The following is a 19,967-nucleotide window of genomic DNA, read 5'->3' on the forward strand; positions in this document are numbered from 1 at the left end:
CCTGGCCAGACACAAAGGTCAAAACCCTGTTGGTTTCTTACAGATTTGTACATTTCCCCAGAAAAGCGGTTGGACATTTATGGTCCATGCAGAATGACTGGAATCGGTCCAAGTCCAATTACAGACATTCTGCATGGACCATAGATGGAAGCCAAGTTGTGCATGGATGCACACTGAAAACAGTTGTACATACACTGTTTCACACTGATGCTCATGTGCATGGTGCATCAGTATGCACCGCACATTCTTCATGTAGGTGCATATGCACTTTGGGCTGTGCAACATTGCAATTCACTAAGATCACCTGACCACAAATTAACTCCAAGAATATAATATTATGCTCCATCTCCTCAGTGTAGGATCCCAACCAACTACTGTGACTAGTGGGCAAACTGGGATCTGAAAACTTGTCCCACTGAAGAATGACTTGTTGGGGCCAAGAATTATTAACTGGGTGTTGTTGTTTTTAATGGTTTAATTAACATTTAATTGCATTCTCAAGATTTAAGTTCAGGATTACACAGTTCATAATTCTTCCTTCTGAGTGGGGAGGAGGCCCAGGGTGAGCATTTTACAAGGGCTGCTGGGAAGTAGCAACCCCCCAAAAAGGCCAAAAGAAGACACATCTTGCTGGTGTTGGATGCATGAGACATGGCTGTCCTCTGCAACAACAGTAATGACAAAACTCAAGGGAAGTTTTGAAAGGTCAGCAGAGCATAGATTGTCTTTTGGCCATTTTCTCCAAAGAAAGCATGCATATATAAATGAGCAAACAAACAAATTAGCAAAGTGTTTTGCACTCGTCCTTCTGTATTCACCAAATCACCGGATGCACCCCACATCTTCGTTATTTTGAGCAACAGAAGGCAGAAGCCAAAAGGCTTTGTGAATTCATTTATTGCATTCTGTTTGTTAATCACTACGATAAAATCATACTCTTGATCGATAAACTACATCCTCCTTGGAACAAAGTGCTGTTGGTTTGTTCAGAAATCATAATCATATGCTATACTTTCCCTAACACTGTTGTACTTCACTGGCTCCATTAACACTGTTTCAGTTGGCCCTCCATATCCATGGATTTTTTCATCCACGGATTCAGCTATCCATGGCTTGAAAATATATATATATATCTCAAACCTTGGTTTTGCCATTGTATATAAGGGACCCCATTTTACTAGGCCATTGCATATAATGGGACTTAAGCCTCTTTGGATTTTGGTATCCAAAGGGAGCTGGGTCCTTGAACCAAACCCCGCCGGATGCCAAGGGCCCATTGTACTTTAAAGGTCATTCACTGGACTCCATTCAAGGGGGGAAAGAGAGAGACAGAGAGACAGAGAGAGCAGTCAGACCTTGCAGGGATGGTGTGCCAATTGCAGGGGCCCAGTGGGCGACCATCTCTTGCAGCAAAAAATCTTTCTGTTTTGGGGCATATGAACATTTATATACTGTTTTGTTTCTAGGGTGAAGATAATTTAGAAAGAAAAATGGGGGGGGACTCAGGTGATCCAATGCTTTCCCTCCCCACAACACACACGCACACACACACACAACGCCACCACAGTTTTGGCATATTCATCGGATAAGGTTTTGCACAAAGATGTCCCACACAAAAAGGTCTCTGAGGGCGGCCCTAAGGCTCTGCCAGCGACAGGGTTTGGCTCCGTCCTCCTTCCCCTCCGTTTCCGTTTCCGGGGCCCTCAACCTCCCAACGCCGACCAAGAGAAGCCAACCGCGGACTCGGCTTACACAGTGGCTCCCAGCATGGCTTCTGTTTCTGTCAAGATTTCGTTCTGGTTCGAGTCGAGTCCAAAGAACTTGACCTTGAGTCCGTCGACGGGGTGGACGACCGGCACCAGCGTGATGCGCGGGAATGTCCTGGTGGCCAGCTCAAACCGGCTCATGCTGGCCAACTCGATGGCCAGCGCCTTGAGGAAGAGCTTGGCAAGGTGCTTGCCGAGACAGGTCCTTACCCCTCCGCCAAAAGGGAGGTAGTGGAACCTGCCGTCTCGGTCTTCCGTCCGGTCCTGCCCAAAACGGTCCGGGTCGAACACGTCCACGTCCTTAAATACTGGGGCCGTATCATGAGTGTCGCGGATACTGTACATGACGCTCCAGCCTTTGGGGATCTGGAAGCCCTGCGGGGAGCAAAGGGAGAGGAGTCAGTTGCAGCGACAGATGGATCCCTGCTGGGTCTTGTTTTGGTACTCTGGTGAAAAACAATAGCTGCCTCACTTTACACGCCTTTACATGTGCAGCTTGTGGCTTTTATTGCACCTTGCCCCTGTTCTCTGCCAGTCAAGCTTTTCCCAACCTAGCAATAGGAATAGCAATAGCAATAGCATTTCCATTCCTATAACGCTTATTAGTGAACCGTAGGGCCCAGAACTGGACACAGGATGATTCAAGGTGAGGCCTGATCAAAACAGAATAGTGTGGCACTATTACTTCCCTTGATAGCAATAGCAATAGCAAGTACATTTCTATACCGCTTATCAGTGCACTTAAGCACTCCCTAAGCGGTTTACAATCTGTAAGTAATTGCCCCCAACAAGCTGGGGCCTCATTTTACCGACCTACAAAAAGATGGAAGGCTGAGTCAACCTTGGAGCCCTTGGATCGAACTCACAACCTTGTGGCTGGAATACCAGCATTTAACCACTGTACCACCTGGGATCCTTTTGACCTAGTGCCTTTTCATCACCCTTTACTGACCATGCTGACAAAGGTTGATGGGAGTTGTAGTCCAAAATATCTTGTCAATGCCATACTCAAGGACTGCTGGTTTAGGCTGATGAAGATGTTCTAAAATTTGCTCACAATCCTGTGCCTGGTGTACCTAATTAAGGTATGTTTCTTTTTCAAAAATCAAAGGGTTGGGTTAAATGGCCCCTTGGGTCCCCTTCCAACACATAAGATTGTCAAGACTCAAGTTGAGGAGATGCAAGGTGTCTATGATGACAATTAAAGCCCTAAATGGCTTGGGACTTTCCCTATATACCTGTGTCCAAAGTTTGTTGGAGGAACCCTCCTCTGTGTCCCACTATGAAATGGGAGAGGACCTTCTCTGCTGTGGTGTCCCAACTGCAAGACCTCAGAGAATCCTAGAGTTGGAAGAGACCCCAAGAAGGGCCCTGATCCATCCAGCCCCCTTCTGACATGCAGGAACTCTCAGTCAAAGCATCCCCATTGACAAATGGCCATCCAGCCTCTGCTTAAAGACCTCCAAAGAAGGAGACACCACCAAAATATCCGAGAAAGGACCACTGTCCAAAAGCCCTTACTCTCATGAGATTCGTCCTAATGTTGAACTGGATTACCTTTTCCTGTAGCTTCCATCCATTGCTCCATTGTGTCTTATTCTCTGGAGCAGCAGAAAACAAGCTTACTCCCTCCTCAACATGACATCCCTTCAAATACTTAAACAGGGCTCTCATATCACCTCTTAACCTTCTCTTCTCCAGGCTAAACATCCCCAGCAATTCCCTAAGTCTTTCCTCATAGGGCTTCATGGTTTCCAGACCCTTCGCCATTTTAGTTGCCCTCCTTTAGAAATGCTCCAGTTTCTCAATGTCCTTTTTGGATTGTTTTACCCAGAACTCGACACAGTCTTATTCCAGGTGAGACCTGACCAAAGCAGAAGAGAGGGGCACTTGAAGATGGGCAGAATCACAGAATCAGGTGGAAACCCTCCTGGAACAAGGTCAGTCAATATTGGCTTCTTTTTCCATATTTTTTTAACTGTTTCATAATTATTTAATTATTTTAACTATGTAATTTGTGTTTGATTGTTATTATTATTATTGTTATTATTATATCCTGCCTCTCCCTACGGATTGATATTTTGTTGGTGGTGGAGGATTGTTTATTCTGTTGGGTTACGTATTGGTTATTATATTGTGCTATGTATTCTTATTTCTTTTATTGTAACCCGCCTCGATCCGTAGGGAGAGGCGGGCTTATTATTATTATTATTATTATTATTATTATTATTATTATTTGCAAAATGCAGAGTGCAAGCTAAATGTTTCCACATGTGGTCCTGAGTATGAAATAAGGGATGGAGATAGTAGAGTCAGGATGAGGGTCTATGGAGGGTCTATGGAAGAGAGGAGTTTTATATACACACACACAAAATGAAGGTGCAGCAACATCATCATCATCATCATCATCTTCCTCCTATTTTTCCCAAATTGGAGCTCAAAGTGGCCTGTGTGCCTGCCAGAGAACTTGCCAGGAGGTAAACCGAATATGAACCCACTTTGCCAGTGTCCTGCTCTTGGCGCATAGAGAAAATGAAACTGCACATGCTGCAGACATGAAGCAAAATAAGTATCAGATTAAGAACTGGCTTCTTGAGTCTCCAAAATGCCAAAATTTCCCGGCAGGGCAGGCAGATGCAGTTTCATTTTACCGAAAGGAGCATGTGCCAGTTTCGAGCATTTGGTCAGCAAAGCGGGAGGGAAGCAGCCACCGACAACTCCTCCTGAACTCTGACTTTTGTGGGGTTTCCAAGTGTGTGTCAATCGGGTTTTGGATGGATGGACGGTGGTCTGAGTCTATCCCTGTGATTCACTCCTTCTTTGAAAACATCGGAGGAACAGGTTGGTCTGGGAGTGAGTCAGGCCTTTGGCACGCGTTGCGGCATTCGCTCCAGCCCCAAACGCCACGGAATAATTGTAAAAGGTCAACATGCTGGAGACTTTGTGCCATATAGATGACCAAGTGAGTAAGCCCTAAGTTACATTCCCTTAGTAAGTGTGTGGAGACACCTTGTAGCACCTTTGGGACTAACTGAAATAAAGAAGTTGACAGCATAAGGTTTCCTAGTCTTAACTCAACTTCCTCAGATGCACATGCATATGGTGGAGTATATATATATGCCATTGGTATGTGAGAACATTCCCTTAGTAAGTCATTCATCTTTCCTGAGCAAGTATGAAGAGAGTGGGAGGCAACATAGGGTGACCAGATGTCCTTCTTTCCCAGGACACGTCCTACATTTCAGCCTTCTGTCAAGGAGGAATTCCAAAACGTCCTCCATTCAGAGTGGCCAGAGGTCCTCCTTTTCCAGGAGGAGTTCCAAAATGTCCTCCATTCACAGTGGCCAGGCATTTCCCTTTTCCAGGACACGTCCTTCATTTCAACCTTCTGTCCAGGAGGAATTTCAAAACATCCTCCATTTTGAGCATGACTAAGGAACGTGAATTTATATTTATAAGAGTATTTTCAGCTTTTATTCAGTTGTGTCCTATGTACTCCTTCAGTCTCCTACATTTTGCAGCCTCTTGTCCTCCTGTGTGGTTAGGACATCTGGTCACCCTGAGACAATGGCATCTCTGTGGTGCGATTTGCACGCATGGCAATGTGGCAGAGCACACTTGTGATATGAAGAGGGGACATTTCTAGAGGATGGGAAACAATGAAGCATCTGTCATCACCAATCCCATTCAAAAGGAGATGAACCCATGGCGCAATGCTTGAGCCAAGCCACGCCGCTGGATTGCGTTCCCTGAGCTACAAACTCCATCTGCTCACCATGAGTAATCCCCATCTCATCCAGACATCTGGATCTAACCTTCATTTGTCTCAACTACATACAGATCTTTTGCCTTCAGCAATTAATATGTTGACCAAAAAACCCCCACAACCCAAATGTTGATTTCCAATTCCAAATGGGACACCGAGAAGGTCTCTTCTTGTAGGGTCTTTCAGGGAGTGTCCCAGACATATGAGGCCATATCATGAACTCAGACTTTTCTGCACGTATGCATCATGGTTTAGTGGTAACAAGACATGATCTATTCAATCAATGGGATTGACTTATGGAGTTTATCACACAGAAGGGTAAGTGCTCAAATCCCATGCAGAAACTGGATTTAAATTCTGAGAATATCCCACAAAAGTGGGATCATTTTCAGACACATTGTGGGCATTGAGCATTAATCTGACATTAACTCGCACAGAAAGTGGACAAAATCAGCCACTTTTTACTTTCTGGGAAATCCCCAAAGTAAAAAGCAGCCGTTTCTGTCCACTTTCTGTGTGAGTTAATGTCAGATTAATGCTCAGTGCCCCCAATGTGTCTGAAAATGATCCCGCTTTTGTGGGATCTGTCCACTATCTGTGTGGATTAATGTCAGATTAATGCTCATTGTGTCTGCAGTTTATCACACTGGGGCTAATTTCGGCATTAAAGAGAGATGAAAGCAAGTATCGGCTCCTGCTTAGCCATGGAAGCCCACTTGGACAAGTTCAACACTCTCGACTTTAAAAAAAGGCAATGATGGCAACCCTCCCCGCTTGATTCAAACTATAAGGAAAATGGTACAGAATGCACTTGCTATTGCTATACAGGGAAAAAAGATTCCACCTAAACCTTAGGAAAAACTTCCTAATGGCAATAGCTGTTTGACACCATCTCAGAGGATAGTGGAGTCTCCTTCTCTGGAGGCTTCTAAACAGATGCTGGATGGCCATCTGTCACAGAGAGGGCTTTGATGGAGTATTGGACACAATCTAGGAGGAGGTTGGGCAAGATATTGCAATAGCAACACCAAGTTCATTTCTATACTGCTTATCAGTGAACTAGCATTGCCTAAGCCAGAGGTTCTCAACCTTTGATCCTCCAGCTGTTTTGGACTTCAGCACCCAGACGCCTTCGACAGCATGGCCAACGATGAGGGAATCTGGGAGATGAAGTCAAAATCATTTGGAGAACCAGAGGTTGAGAACCACTGCCCTAAGCGGTTTACAATGCGCAAGCCAATAGAACAGAAGATGATGGACCTTAGGATCCCTTCTAGCTCTACAATCCTATGACAGGAATGGGAACTGAGCAATTCTCCAAATGTTGTTGCCCTGGGACCGCTGGCATTTTTGCCCATTAGCTGTGTTCAGTGGGAATGATGGAAGTTGCAGTCCAAGCTCATCTGGAACGCCACACGGTTTCCATCCCTGTTCTACAAAAAGCCCCAGAAATATATAAATGTAGCTACACATGCAAAGCATGTGCTCTGGCATTGAGTTCTGAGTCCCGTACCCTTCTCAAATATGTCATACTTCCTGGAACAAAAGCAAAGCACATCCCAGGCGGTCTTCCTCAAAGGAATACATAGAATCATAGAATCGTAGAGTTGGAAGAGACCCCAAAAAGGGCGATCCAGTCCAACCCCTTTCTTCTGCCATGCAGGAACTCTCCATCAAAGCATTCCCATTGACTGATGGCCATCCAGCCTCTCGTTAAAGATCTCCAAGGAAGGAGACTCCACCACATGTTCCTAAAGACTCCTTTCCTCCAGGGAGGTTAAAGGCAGGTCTTTTTTACTCACATCCAGCTCAAAGGTCTGTAGTACCGTCCTGTACCCTCCAGAGATGGGAGTGAAGAGACGCAGGACCTCCTTGATGACGCAGTCCAGGTAGCGGAGGCCGTTGATGGTGTCCAGCTGGAGGGAACCCTCGCAGAGGCAGCCGTTGTGCAGAATCCCTTTGCTCCTCAGCTCTTCGCGGAGCTTCTCCAGGATGGCGGGATGTTTCAGGAGCTGCATAATCAGAGAGGTGCTGGCGCTGGCGGTGGTTGCGTAGGCAGCAAAAATCAGCTCAAGGGTGCCATCCTAAAAAGCAAAGAAACCCATAAGTTATGTGTGTGAGAGAGCCATGGAACTTCATCCTGACTCTGCCCATGGTTGCGGCTTTGAACCACCTTGTACTTCATAGAATCATAGAGTTGGAAAAGACCCCAAGAAGGGCCCTGATCCAGTCCAACCCCCACTTCTGCCATGCAGGAACTCTCAAACAAAGCATTCGTGACAGAAGATGGCTATCCAGCCTCTGCTTAAAGACCTCCAAAGAACGAGTCTCCGCCATCCTCCAAAAGAGTATATTCCACTTTCGAACAGCCCTTACTCTCAGGATGTTCCTCCTAATGTTTAAATGGAATCTCTTTTCCTGTCACTTGCATCCATTGCTCCATTGTGTCCTATTCTCTGGAGCAGCAGAAAACAAGCTTGCTCCATCCTCAATGTGACACCCCTTCAAATGTTTAAACAGGGCTTCCAAAGCATATGCCTTGGGAGATTTCCATTACCTTTATTACAGTTCTGAATTCCCCAATTCCTTTTGGATTTAATGGCCTAAATGCTATGGTTAGTCCCAATCAGAGGGAACCCATCAAATCAATGGAATTTAACCTGCATTCAACAATTGGTTGAGTGGGTCTACTCTAGTTAGGATCAATCAATACAGTTCAGACCTGTGACTAGTGAAATTCAATGTGAAAGAGGGAAAGTGATGAGATTTATTCCAGAGCACCAAATGCTAAGCAAAAATGCAAACCAGTATGTGAAGCCAGAATTAGACATAGAGTAGACACAGAGCATAGAGAGCCAGTGTGACATAGTGGTTTCAGTGTTGAACGACGACTCTGGAGATCAAGGTTCAAATCCCAGCTCAACCGTGAAACCCACTGAGTGACCTTGGGCAAGTCACACTCTCTCAACCTCAGAGGGAGGCAAGGGCAAAGCTCCTCTGAACAAATCTTGCCCCAAAAAACCTATCATAGGTTCACCTTAGGTTCATAGTTGGAAATGACTTGAAGGCACATAACAACAATGACAACTATTCATAAATAAAGGCTTCCTCCTAGTTCTAAAGGACTTTGTGCCTTATTGCGCCGCAAGTGAAGAGCGGTCAGCCTCTGTGAAAATTGCGTCTATTGTGTTGAAGCCATGGTTGACACACAAGAATTAGTCTAGTGCCCCTAGTGGTCATGGACAGGATTCTTCCCACCCAAAGGGTTTTCCTTTACCTTCAGTTCCTGCATCGTGAGCTCCTTGCCATGTTCCTTGCCACTCTCAATGAGGATGTCCAGGGCATCGGAGTAGTCCTTGCCCTGTGTGTTTTGCAGCTTTTCCCGGATGGCTTTCTCCAAACCCTTTTGCAATGCCTCTCGCGCACGGATGCCCTGCGCAGGAAACAAAAAGGAGGACCACTGTTGTAAGCCACCTCCATCCTGGCGGAGAGGTGGGATAAAAATAAATTATTATTATTATTATTTTAAAAAAACACCCCATAAGTCAAAATCGACTTGACAGCACTTAAAACAGCAAAGCTTGCTACAAAGCCACACTGCTCTCTATCTGTATTAGCTCTTCCCTTGCACTGGAATCATCCCCAGCTGAAGCACTAGGACAGATTCCAAGCAATGATGGACCTATGGGCCTGTCTCCTACCTGGTCAATGCCTTGGTTCATCCATTGGCTGCCATTACCATCTACTCTGACTGGCAGAAGATCTTTGGAGTATCTGACTGGGCTTCCTAGCTCTCAGGGCCTGGACCCACTTCTCCATTCCTCAAGATGAAGAAAATGAGTCTCAGGGTGAAAGGATGGTCTTGGAAACTATGCGTTCGACTGTTCTGTTATGTGCAATTTATTTCTTTAAAAAAATTGTCCCCCTCTGAGCAATTGTGCTCCATGTATTGCACTCACTGACATCACTATGACATCTCCAGGATACTGAGACATCATCAGTGCTATCCTTGAGTATCGGGTTTTGGCCTTAAAATCTTAGAGCCTGGGATGGTACTACCCTGGTCAAGCAGAGACATGGGGTCTTCCCCATCCTCTGCTCCATGACCTCCTTGAGACTTCTGGAAGCAACTCAAGTGCTCTAGCAATGAAGTAGACCTTCCCCAAGCCACATCTTCACACTCAGCCATCTCTTACCTTCCGGTAGCCACTGAAAGGCAGGTCCACAGGCAAAGAGAAGACATTCTCCACGAACTGCTGGTAGACCTCAAAGAGTTGCCCAAGTTCTTCATCCGGGATGCGGAACCCCAGCAAGACCCGGATGGCCATGCGGAAGGTGAGCTTCTGCGCTTCATGATAGACATTGATGGAGTCCGGATTGCTGCTCCAAGCGCGCAGCGTGTCTTGGATGACCATCTGGATCTTTGGAAGGTAGCTCTCCAGGGCTTCGTGGCTGAATATTTTGGAGAACACCTGAAAGACAGAGGAAGAAAAGCAGGCATGAAACATCATTGTGATACGGAGATCTAAGCTTTCTTCCTCACTATAAATGATGAGAGCCAGCATGGTGCAGTGGTTTGAGCACTGGAGTACAACTTTGGAGGCCAGGGTTGAAATCTCTACTTAGGCATGGAAACCTACTGGGTGACCTTAAGCAAGTCATACTCTCTCAGCCTCAGAGGAAGGCAATGGCAAACCCCTAGAAACAAATCTTGCGAAGAAAGCCCCATGACAGGTTGACCTTAAGGTCACCATAAATAAGAAATGACTCAAAGACACACAACAGCAACACAGATGATGCATGTTGGGACTAAGATGATGCACAGTGTCACAAGAAGCAGAACTGAACCAACAACACAACCATTCCAAAGAAGAACCTGGTGCTGGGTACCAAGGCAGTCAGAATGAGAGAAACGCAACTGCATCAATCCTCAGGAGCAGCTTAAAGGTCCCTTTGCATGTGGCTGAGATCCTACACTGAAGGCAATGACACAATGGTTGCCCTATACCAGTGCTACACAAAGTGCCAGCCCATGAGCTGCTGGTCCACAGTGAGTTTCCAGGAAAGAAGGAAACAGATGGAGCCAATGGAGACAAACATGGTGGTGGTCCCTGGCACATTGGGGAGAACATCTGGCTGTGCCTCCATATTGGACTAGCTCTAGGCACTGCTGGGACTTGTAGTCCAAACACAGCTGGAATGTGACACAGACCTAAAGCCTGACTCTACTTCTGAAAGAACTTGGGGTTCCTTCTTACAAAAGACGAACTTGTTACTTGTCATCAAATTGACTTTGACCTATGGCAACCCTATAAAGGAGAGACCACTAAGTGCACTGGTCATCAACTGCCCAGCTCATGTCTTGCAGATTTAGTGGTGATGGACTGCATCTTCTTGCAGGTCTCCATCTTTTCCTATTGCCCTCCACTTTTCCCAGCATTATAGTCCAATCCCAGTCATGAAACAACCACAGACAACACATAGATCTGAAGCACACAATCCTTAAAGGAAGGCTCTATCCTGTATGTACTCCAGGGAGAAAGGAGCATTTTTACACAAATGCATCTTTCACAACTGAAAATCTATGGCCACATGTGTGCATTCTCCATTTCAGAGGATGGGCAACCTCAAGCTCAGGGACTTCTCCAAATCTTATCCATTAAGCAAGAATAGCAATGATCCCACCTGGCCAGGTGACTCTAACAAAAAGGTGATTCTCTTGAAATGCTAAGTAGTGAAATGGAGAGTCAGGAAGGCTTCCAGAGAGATAATGTCTCACCCTCTTGGAGAAGAAAAGACTGAGAAGTGGCATGATAAATACCTTTAAATATCTGAAAAGGAGGCCATGCAGAAGATGGAGCCAGCTTATTTTCCTGCCCCAAAGACAAAGCAGTGGATCCAAACTGCAAGAAAACAGATTCTACCTAAACATCGGGAAGAACTTCTCTTTTTTACTGTAAGAGCCACTTGATGGTTGAATAGTCTCAGAAGGTGGTGGACTCTCCATTTTGGGGGGGGGGGGGGGTCTTTAAACGGAGGTTGGATGGGCATTTTCCAGGAGTGCTTTAGTTGTGTGTTCCTGCATGGCAGAAGCAGATTGGACTGGATGGCTCTTGGGGTCGCTTTCGAGTCTACACAGTAGAAATAATGTAGATTGGCACTACATTCCTTGTCTAAGAAGACCTTATGAAATTCACTATAAATTGACAGGCAGCTTGAGGCACATGCACAAACAATAGGCCTAAGTACTCTAAAGTCACCAGATCCAATCTGATCTTGGAAGTTAAGCAGGTCAGACCTGGTTACTACTTGGATGGGAGGTCACCAATGGCTCTGTTTTTGAGGAAGGAACTGGCACAGCCACTGAGGATTCCTTGGCAAAGGAAACTCTTTGAAATTCATGCAGTTGCTGTAAGTTGAGAGGTAACTTATAGGCACTCACACACAAACATACACACAAGTCTGGTCTTGGAAACCAAGCAGGGTCAGCTCTGGTTAATACTTGGAAGGGAGACCACCAATGACTACTAAGTACTGAAGGCTCTATTTCAGAGGAATAAACTGGCAAAACCACATTTCTAAGTACTCCCTGCCAAAGAAAACCCCATGTATTCACAAGTCTACATCTGCATCATAAAATCATGCTGCAGGACTCACAGATGCTTGGAGAAGTGTTTTCTCTAGGACCTCCTAGGTCCTCCAGCACAACTCTGTGGTCAACTTCTGGCAGAGTTGCGCTGGAGGACCTAGAAATTCCTAGAGAGAACAAATTATATCAAGTCCATGAATAATCAGATCTGCAAAAGTCAAAGCCGCAAATGTGGAGGACCAACTGTACTTTTGCACTTGGATAAGTGGAGGATGGAAGGAGAGAAACCAGGACGATGTAAAAGCAGCTGACAAAGTGGGACGGCAGAGGTTTAACTGGGACACTTGGAGGGAATGCTTTGTGGGAAGCCAGGACTGAGCCAGCATGGTGAATTGGTCTGAGCACTGGACTACAACTGTAGAGTCCAAGGTTCGAATCTCTGCTCAGCTATTGAAACCTACTGGGTGACTTGGGCAAGAAGTCACATTCTCTCAGCCTCAGGGGAAGGCAATGAATGGCAAAGCCTCCTCTGAACAAATCTTGCCAAGAAAACCCCACAAAAGGTTCACCTTAGAGTCACCATAAGTTGAAAAGGACTTGAAGGCACACAGCAGCAGCAGCAGCAACAACAACAACAACAACAACAACAGCGGAGCAGAGAACTCTCAGCTTCAACCCAAGCTGCAGGGCCAGTCAGATTTTCTCTTTCTCTCCCCTAAACTCAAGCAGCAGCATCTTTCAAGTTGTAAATGTGAGAATTTCCTGCCTCCCTCCAAGACCAGTTTCCTGGATGCTGCCCTGAATTTCTAATGTACTGCACTTTTCTTAATGGTTTTGTTTATTGAAATAACAGCTCTGGTCCTTGAATGGCCTTTCTGTCACGAGCAACAAGGGAAAGGCACAGAATGCATGCAGACACACACATGGTTTTCAAGACAGGGCTCTCGCCCTGGGACTCCTCTCCTTCCCCTAAGATCTGGGGACCCTAAAAGCACCAAGTTCCCATTTTCAAGGGCTGCTTCCCTGGTTCTGTTTGAGGCCTACCCTCAAGAAGAGTTCTGGATGGGCATCTGTTGCTAGAATCACAGTCGGAAGAGAAGACCCCAACCCCATTCTGCCTGCAGGAAGACACTACTAGAGCACTCCTGAAAGATGCTAATCCAACCCCTGTTTACAGACCTCCAAAGAAGGAGAGTTCACCCATTCAACAGGTCTTACCATCAAGAATCATAGAACCCTAGAATTGGAAGAGACCTCCAAGGGCCATTCAATCCATCCCCCTTCTGCCATACAGGAATAGGGTCTGGAAACCATGAAGCCCTATGAGGAACGATATAGGGAGCTGGGGATGTTTAACCTGGAGAAGAGAAGGTTAAGAGGTGATATGATGATAGCCCTGTTTAGGTATTTGAAGGGATGTCACATTGAGGAGGGAACAAGCTTGATTTCTGCTGTTCCAAAGAATAGGACACAATGGAGCAATGGATGCAATCTACAGGAAAAGAGATTCCACCTAAAGATTAGGAGGAACTTCCCGAGAGTAAGGGCTGTTCGACAGTGGAACACACTCATTCCTCGGAGTGTAGTGGAGTCTCCTTCCCTGGAGGTCTTTAAACAGAGGCTGGATGGCCATCTGTAACAGGGGATGCTTTGATGGAGAGTTCCTGCATGGCAGAAGGGGGTTGGACTGGGTGGCCCTAGGGGTCTCTTCCAACTCTACGATTCTATGATTCTATGAATATAGAGAATCCTAGCGTTGGAAGGGATCCTAAGGGTAATCCACTCCAACCCCATTCTTGCATTGCAGGAAGACACCATCCAAGCCCTCCCTGTGACAGATGGCCATCCAGCCTCTGTTTAAAAACCTCCAAAGAAGGAGACTCCATCACACTCCAATGCAGCATCTTCCACCTTTGGACAGCGCAGGTGGGATCCCTTTTTCCTCCAGTTTGTTGTTTTCTAAAACCACGATTTGGGGAAAAATCTGACAACAGTCATCTTCTCCTTTCCCAACAGCCCACAAATGGGGTCAGGGAAGATTCAACTCTCACACCACCACAACCACTTCTTCTCAAGCAGCTGGACCACTAGGGAGGACACCAAGGATCTTGGCAAGCAAAAGGCACACCAGGTGTAATTGTGGGCACAACCTCACAAAACCCCAGGTGAGAGCATTACCAGTTGCAAAGTGTGAGCACGCATACATCCAAAGGATGCTTCTGCAGTCCAGTTTCCACTAAAAAGTCCTTTTTCTATCTAAAACATTTAAAATGGGCGTTGATTCACCGGAAAGGCTTGTAGGAGTGGTAATTCACCTTTTCAGTAGGTTGCAAGCACAGAGACATTCAGACTGCACAGTTGTCATCATGTTGCTGTGTGCCTTCAAGTCATTTCCAACTTATGGCAACCCTAAAGTGAACCTATTGTGGGGTTTTCTTGGCAAGGTTTGTTCAGAGGAGGTTTGCCTTTGCCTTCTTCCGAGGCTGAGAGAGTGTGACTTGCCCAAGGCCACGCATGAGGTTTCCATGGGCAAGCGGGGACTCGAACCGGGTCTCCTGGAGTCAGAGTCCAATGCTCAAACCACTATGCCGCACTGGTTCTCTCACTGCAGAGAACAACATCCTAAAAATAATTACCGATTTTTCAAAAGCAGAAAGGGACATCCAGTTGCTTGAATTTTTGTTGTTTTTTTCTGGGATTTGGGGGTCCCAAGAGCAGAGTATTGGTCCCACAAACCTGCTGCAGTTGCCAACTTCTGCATGGCACTAGTACCTTCTTCCAAAGGGATGGAGCAGCCCCCAAATGGCGGACACTTTAGAAGGCTGGCAAAACCAGTTGGAGACCGATTCATGGGTGCATTTGCTGCCCCCCATTGCTGATGCACCCCCTTATCTCCTTTTCCCAGAGGACAGACACAGGGGATGGAGGCCTGAGTCTCTCCTGCCCCACTTTCCGGATGCTCTGGCTTGCTGGACTTTGCAAAACCTTTCAGCTGAAGGATGCAATGCCTGCACTTCGCTTGCAACTTAGACCCAACTAAGAGACATCTAGACTAAACCCCTGGCGCCCTCTAGTGAGCTTTCCCCAGACTGCAGCAGCCCCTTCCCCCTCCTTCTTGGTTTGTACAAATTTCAGGAAAAGGTTGGTGCTTTGATGAAAGAAAGGGAAACTTTCCAAGCCAAGGCAATGCAGGGAGACACTGCTTGGCACTCCACTACCCTGAATGCAATGTTTTCCTTTGATTTGGGAACCAGGGCCAGGGGTCTGGTGGGTACAAGAATGGGAGACCACCAGGAAAGAGGACCAGGGAGGGTCTCCAGGGAGGGTTAGTCAAAGAGAGAGGCTTAAGACCCCAGGAAAGTCTTTGTGGCTGCTGAAAGTCAGGGCTGGCCATACCATGCATGGCAGATTAAGGGCTGGGTTCAGTACAAGGGCAGTTTCCAAAATTTGTGCGCAGAAGGTCTCACACTAGTGGCATCTCTAGGTAGAAAATCTTGCTTGTGGCACTGGAGAGCCATCATGGTTGCCATCAGAGCAGGCATTACTAGGCTTGGTGGGCTCCCAAACCTCTGACTCCATGAGACCCTGCAATGGTCTCATGTCCACACATTGTTGGTGTGCGTTGTGCGCCTGCAAGTTGTTTCCAACTTATGGCGACCCTAAGGTGAACCTATCATGGGGTTTTCTTGGAAAGATTTGTTCAGAGGAAGTTTGGCATTTCCTTCCCTTGAGGCCGAGAGAGTGTGACTTCTTGCCCAAGGTCACCCAGTGGGTTTCATGGCCAAGCGGGAATTGAACCCTAGGCTCCAGAGTCATTGTCCAACACTCAAATCACTATGCCACCTTGGTAGGTACTGCTGTTATTAATTCATTTGTATTTCACCTTTTCCCCAAGAGTTGTACTCAAAGTGGCTTACGCCTTTAAAAGATCCCAGCTAAAACCATACAAGAAGTACCAGGAGGAAGGCAAGATGAGGATGAGGATGAGAATGTCAACATTAACATCCAATGAAACTATATTTTGTAATGTTTTTAAAGTGTTGTAAACCGCCCTGATCTGAGGAAGGGCGGTATATAAATAAATATTATTATTATTATATTTTAAAAATAGGCCAGAATCTTCTATCACAATGTACGTTACACAACTTCACGTATACATAGACTGCATCTGTGCTGCAGAAATAATGCAGTTTGACACCGCATTTAACTGCCACAGCTCAATAACAGGGAATCCTAGGGTCTGTAGTGTTGTGAGATACATCTCGGTCTGAGAGGTCTGGTGCCACAACAAACTACAAATCCCAGGATTCCATAGGACAGAGCCATGGCAGATAAAGCGGTGCAAGCTGCATTATTTCTGCAGTGCAGATTCAGCCTATGTGACATAAGCAAAGGTGCTAAGAAACCCTGTTAGTGATTGTGAAGATGTGCAACGAGACATAGGCAAGCATGTCACGATGCATGGCACTCCCAACGCACAACAATCTTGATGCACATCAGTCCTGATGCACATCCGTCCCATTGTGCATCAGTCCCATGCAAACAAGTTTTTCTCAGGGCACATAAAACTACCCCGTGTGCATTGGTGGCACTATATAAATAAATGATAATGATGCCATTCATGCGTTATCTAGAAGTGGCTAAGAACCAAGTTATATCCAGTTAACGGGTGGCAAGAGATTACGAAAAAGAAGATAGAGAAGTGGCATGATGTTCCTCTTTCAATCCCTCCATGGTTGCCCCAGAGAAGAGAAGGCAGGCCTGTTTAATGCTGCCCCAAAGGGTAAGACCAGGTCTAATGGTTTTAAGGTACAGGAGGATAGATTTTGATGGAACATTGGAAGGAACCTCTTTGACAGAGAGCAGCTGAACAATGGAACCAGTTGCCTATTTGGTTGTCAGTTCCAAGGCATCTTTGAATGTAATTTGTTTCTTGTAACTTGGCAACTTCTTAAGCGATCGCCTGGGAAAGGATGCTCCCGGAGATGATACCCAGAAGCCTGATTCCGTCCTCCTTATTTTACAACAGAGCTTTCTTAAACTCTCCATTAAGTCTCAGGGTGCTGCTATTCGGCACACGGTGGAAAAGGAAGGCAAAGCTTTTGCTCTGGTTTACTCCTGCCTTTGCCTTCCCCTGGGAACGCTGGAGGAGAGTTATGGGGATCATAGAATCTTAGAGTTGGAAGAGACCCCAAGAAGGGCCCTGATCCAGTCCAACCCCTTTATTCTGCCCTGCAGGGACTGTCCATCAATGCATCCCCATTGAGAGATGGCCATCCAGCTCCTGTTTAAAAACCTCCAAAGAAGAAGACTCCACCACACTTCAAGGCAGTGTCTTCCACTATCCAGCATCTCTTATCATCGGGAGGTTCCTCCTAATGCTGAAGTGGAATCTCTTTTCCTGGAGCTTGCATTCATTCCTCCATTGTGTCCTAGTCTCTGGAGCAGCAGAAAACAAGCCTGCTCCTTCCTCAGTATGACATCCCTTCAAATATATAAAAACTGTCTCTTCTGCAGACTACACATCCCCAGCAATTCCCTAAAGTCTCTTATCATAGGGCTTTATGGTTTCCAGACCCTTCAGCATTTTGGTTGCCCTCCTTTGGACACATGGCTCCAGTTTCTCAGCATCCTTTTTGAATTGTTTTCCCCAGAAATGGACACAGAATTATTCCAGGAGAGGCCTGACTAAAAGGCACCATAAAATGCCCCATGAAATGATCCACAGCAGTCCCAAAGTTACAATTTTTAACCTTCCACCCCAAAGAGAAGGTACTTCATGCTTCCTTCCTGCTCCCACGTCTTGCTGTTGTTCTTCCATTTCTATCCCCCATTCTCCCCAAAACTGGGAGCAAAGGCAACTTACAATAATTACAGGAAAGCTCTGACTGTACTAAAGGAAGATCTCTTTGCCTGGAGAAAGCAAAGTGGCGATGCTCTCCTAAGGGAAGGCGCTTCTGGGGCCATTCTTTAAAATGGATGGAAATCCAACAAGGCACCAGATCCCATCTGATCTTTGAAGCAAAACAGGAACAGTCCTGGTCAGTATTTAGATGGGAGACCACCAAGGAATCCTGGGTGTCAGAACCTCCATTTCAGAGGAAGGAATAAAACCACCTCTGACGTTTCCTTGCCTAAGAAAACCTTATGGAGTTTATGGGTCACCGTAAGTCACAGACCACTTGAAGACTCATACACAGACACACACAGCATGTCTGATCCTGGAAACTAAGCAAGGTCAGCCCTGGTTAGCCTTTGAATGGGAGACCACCAACGAATGCCAGGTACTGTAGGCGATGGTTTGGAGGAAGGAACTGGCAAAAACACTTCTGAGTTTTCCTTGCCTAAGAAAACCCTATGAGAAATCCATGTGGTCGCCATAAGTCAACAAGCAACTTCAAGACACAAAGGCAGACACATACAAGGAACCAGATCCCATCTTGGAAGCTGAGAAGGGTCAGCCCTGGTTAGCACTTGGATGGGAGACCACCAATGAATGCCAGGTGCTGTAGGCTACATTTTAGAGAAAATGACTGGCAAAACCACCTCTGAGGCTCCCTTGCCTTAGAAAACCCTATAAGAAATTCATAAGACAGGTGCTTCAGAGTCACACATACACAGCTTGATCTTGGAAGCTAAGCAGGGTCAGCCCTAGTTCATCCTTGGATGGGAGACCACCAACAAATGTCAAGTAATGTAGGTGATATTTCGGAGGAAAAATCTGGCACAACTACCTCTGAGGCTTCCTTGCCTTAGAAAACCCTATGAAAAATTAATACGGTTGCCATAAGTCTACAGGCGATTTGAAGTCACATACACACAGCTTGATCTTGGAAGCTAAGCAGGGCCAGCCCTAGTTCGTCCTTGGGTAGGAGACCAGCGACAAATGCCAGGTAGTGTAGGCTACATTTTGGGGGAAAGGACTGGCAAAACCACCTCTGAGGCCTCCTTGCCTTAGCAAACCCTATGAGAAATTAATGGGGTCGCCATAAGTCAACAGGTGATTTGATGTCATACACACACAGCTTGATCTTGGAGGCTAAGCATGGTCAGCGCTGGTTAGTCCTTGGATGGGAGACAGCCAAGGAATGTCAGGTGCTGTAGGCTACATTTCAGAGCAAAGGACTGGCCTCTGAGGCTTCCTTGCCTTAGAAAACCCTATGAGGAACTAATGGGGCCGCCATAAGTTCACGGGCAACTTGAAGGCCCATAAACAAACACATGCATGCACACATGCACACACTGTTCAGGAGTCGCACAAGCAGATTTGGAGAGCAAAGCATGTGCATGTGTGTGTGTTGAGTCTCCGGCGCAGGGAGCAAACCGAGTGACTGAGTCTGAAAGCATCCAATTCAGCCGCAGTATGGAATGAAAACAGGATATTTCGAGCTTTATGGTTTTCCTTAAGGCAGAACATTCTTGCCCCGGTGTCTCGGCGGCAGGATGTGCCGCGCGCTCCAGGTATGTGTGGCACCGAGCCTCCGTTCCTGTTTGGATTTTCCTCTGTGGGTCCGGGTTCGGGTTTTGTTTGGGGCGGGGGTAAAAAGTGGAGCCCTCGGAGTGACCTTTGGGAGGAAAGCACATTTCAGAACCAGACTGGCACCAGGCAAATCCCCCCCGACCGCCGCTGCCAGATACAATCTCCTTGCAAATATTCGATGCAATTCCAGCAAAAGGAAAAAGGTTGCTGCTGCATATTTAAAAGATATCAAACGAAAGTCAACCCAAGGAGCCCCTGTTGACGGGGATCAGCTGCCCTCGGACAACAACCCCTGAACTCACTTCAACCTCCGATGTCTCTGATGTGGGGTGAAGCCGGAGCAGGACTTCGGAATAAGCAACCCTA

General features: G+C 46.4%; 1 protein-coding gene across 2 annotated transcripts in view; it reads right to left on the reverse strand.

Moving 5' to 3' along the window:
- Nucleotides 1–422: 422 nt before the first annotated feature.
- Nucleotides 423–19,967, reverse strand: part of CYP26B1 (cytochrome P450 family 26 subfamily B member 1) — a 34,455-nt gene continuing 14,910 nt past the window's right edge. For both annotated transcript variants that reach the window (XM_089527158.1, XM_089527157.1), the window contains 4 exons: nucleotides 9,729–10,004; nucleotides 8,810–8,965; nucleotides 7,335–7,616; nucleotides 423–2,141 (listed from right to left, as the gene is read on the reverse strand). In XM_089527158.1, the coding sequence (XP_089383284.1) occupies nucleotides 1,749–2,141; nucleotides 7,335–7,616; nucleotides 8,810–8,965; nucleotides 9,729–10,004 (1,107 nt within the window). In that variant the 3' untranslated portion in view covers nucleotides 423–1,748. The remainder of the gene's footprint in view (nucleotides 2,142–7,334; nucleotides 7,617–8,809; nucleotides 8,966–9,728; nucleotides 10,005–19,967) is intronic.

The sequence above is a fragment of the Sceloporus occidentalis genome, unplaced genomic scaffold (genome assembly GCF_023333645.1).
Source record: "Sceloporus occidentalis isolate IW3139 unplaced genomic scaffold, rSceOcc1.0.p SCAF_5, whole genome shotgun sequence".
Classification (NCBI taxonomy): Eukaryota; Metazoa; Chordata; class Lepidosauria; order Squamata; family Phrynosomatidae; genus Sceloporus; species Sceloporus occidentalis.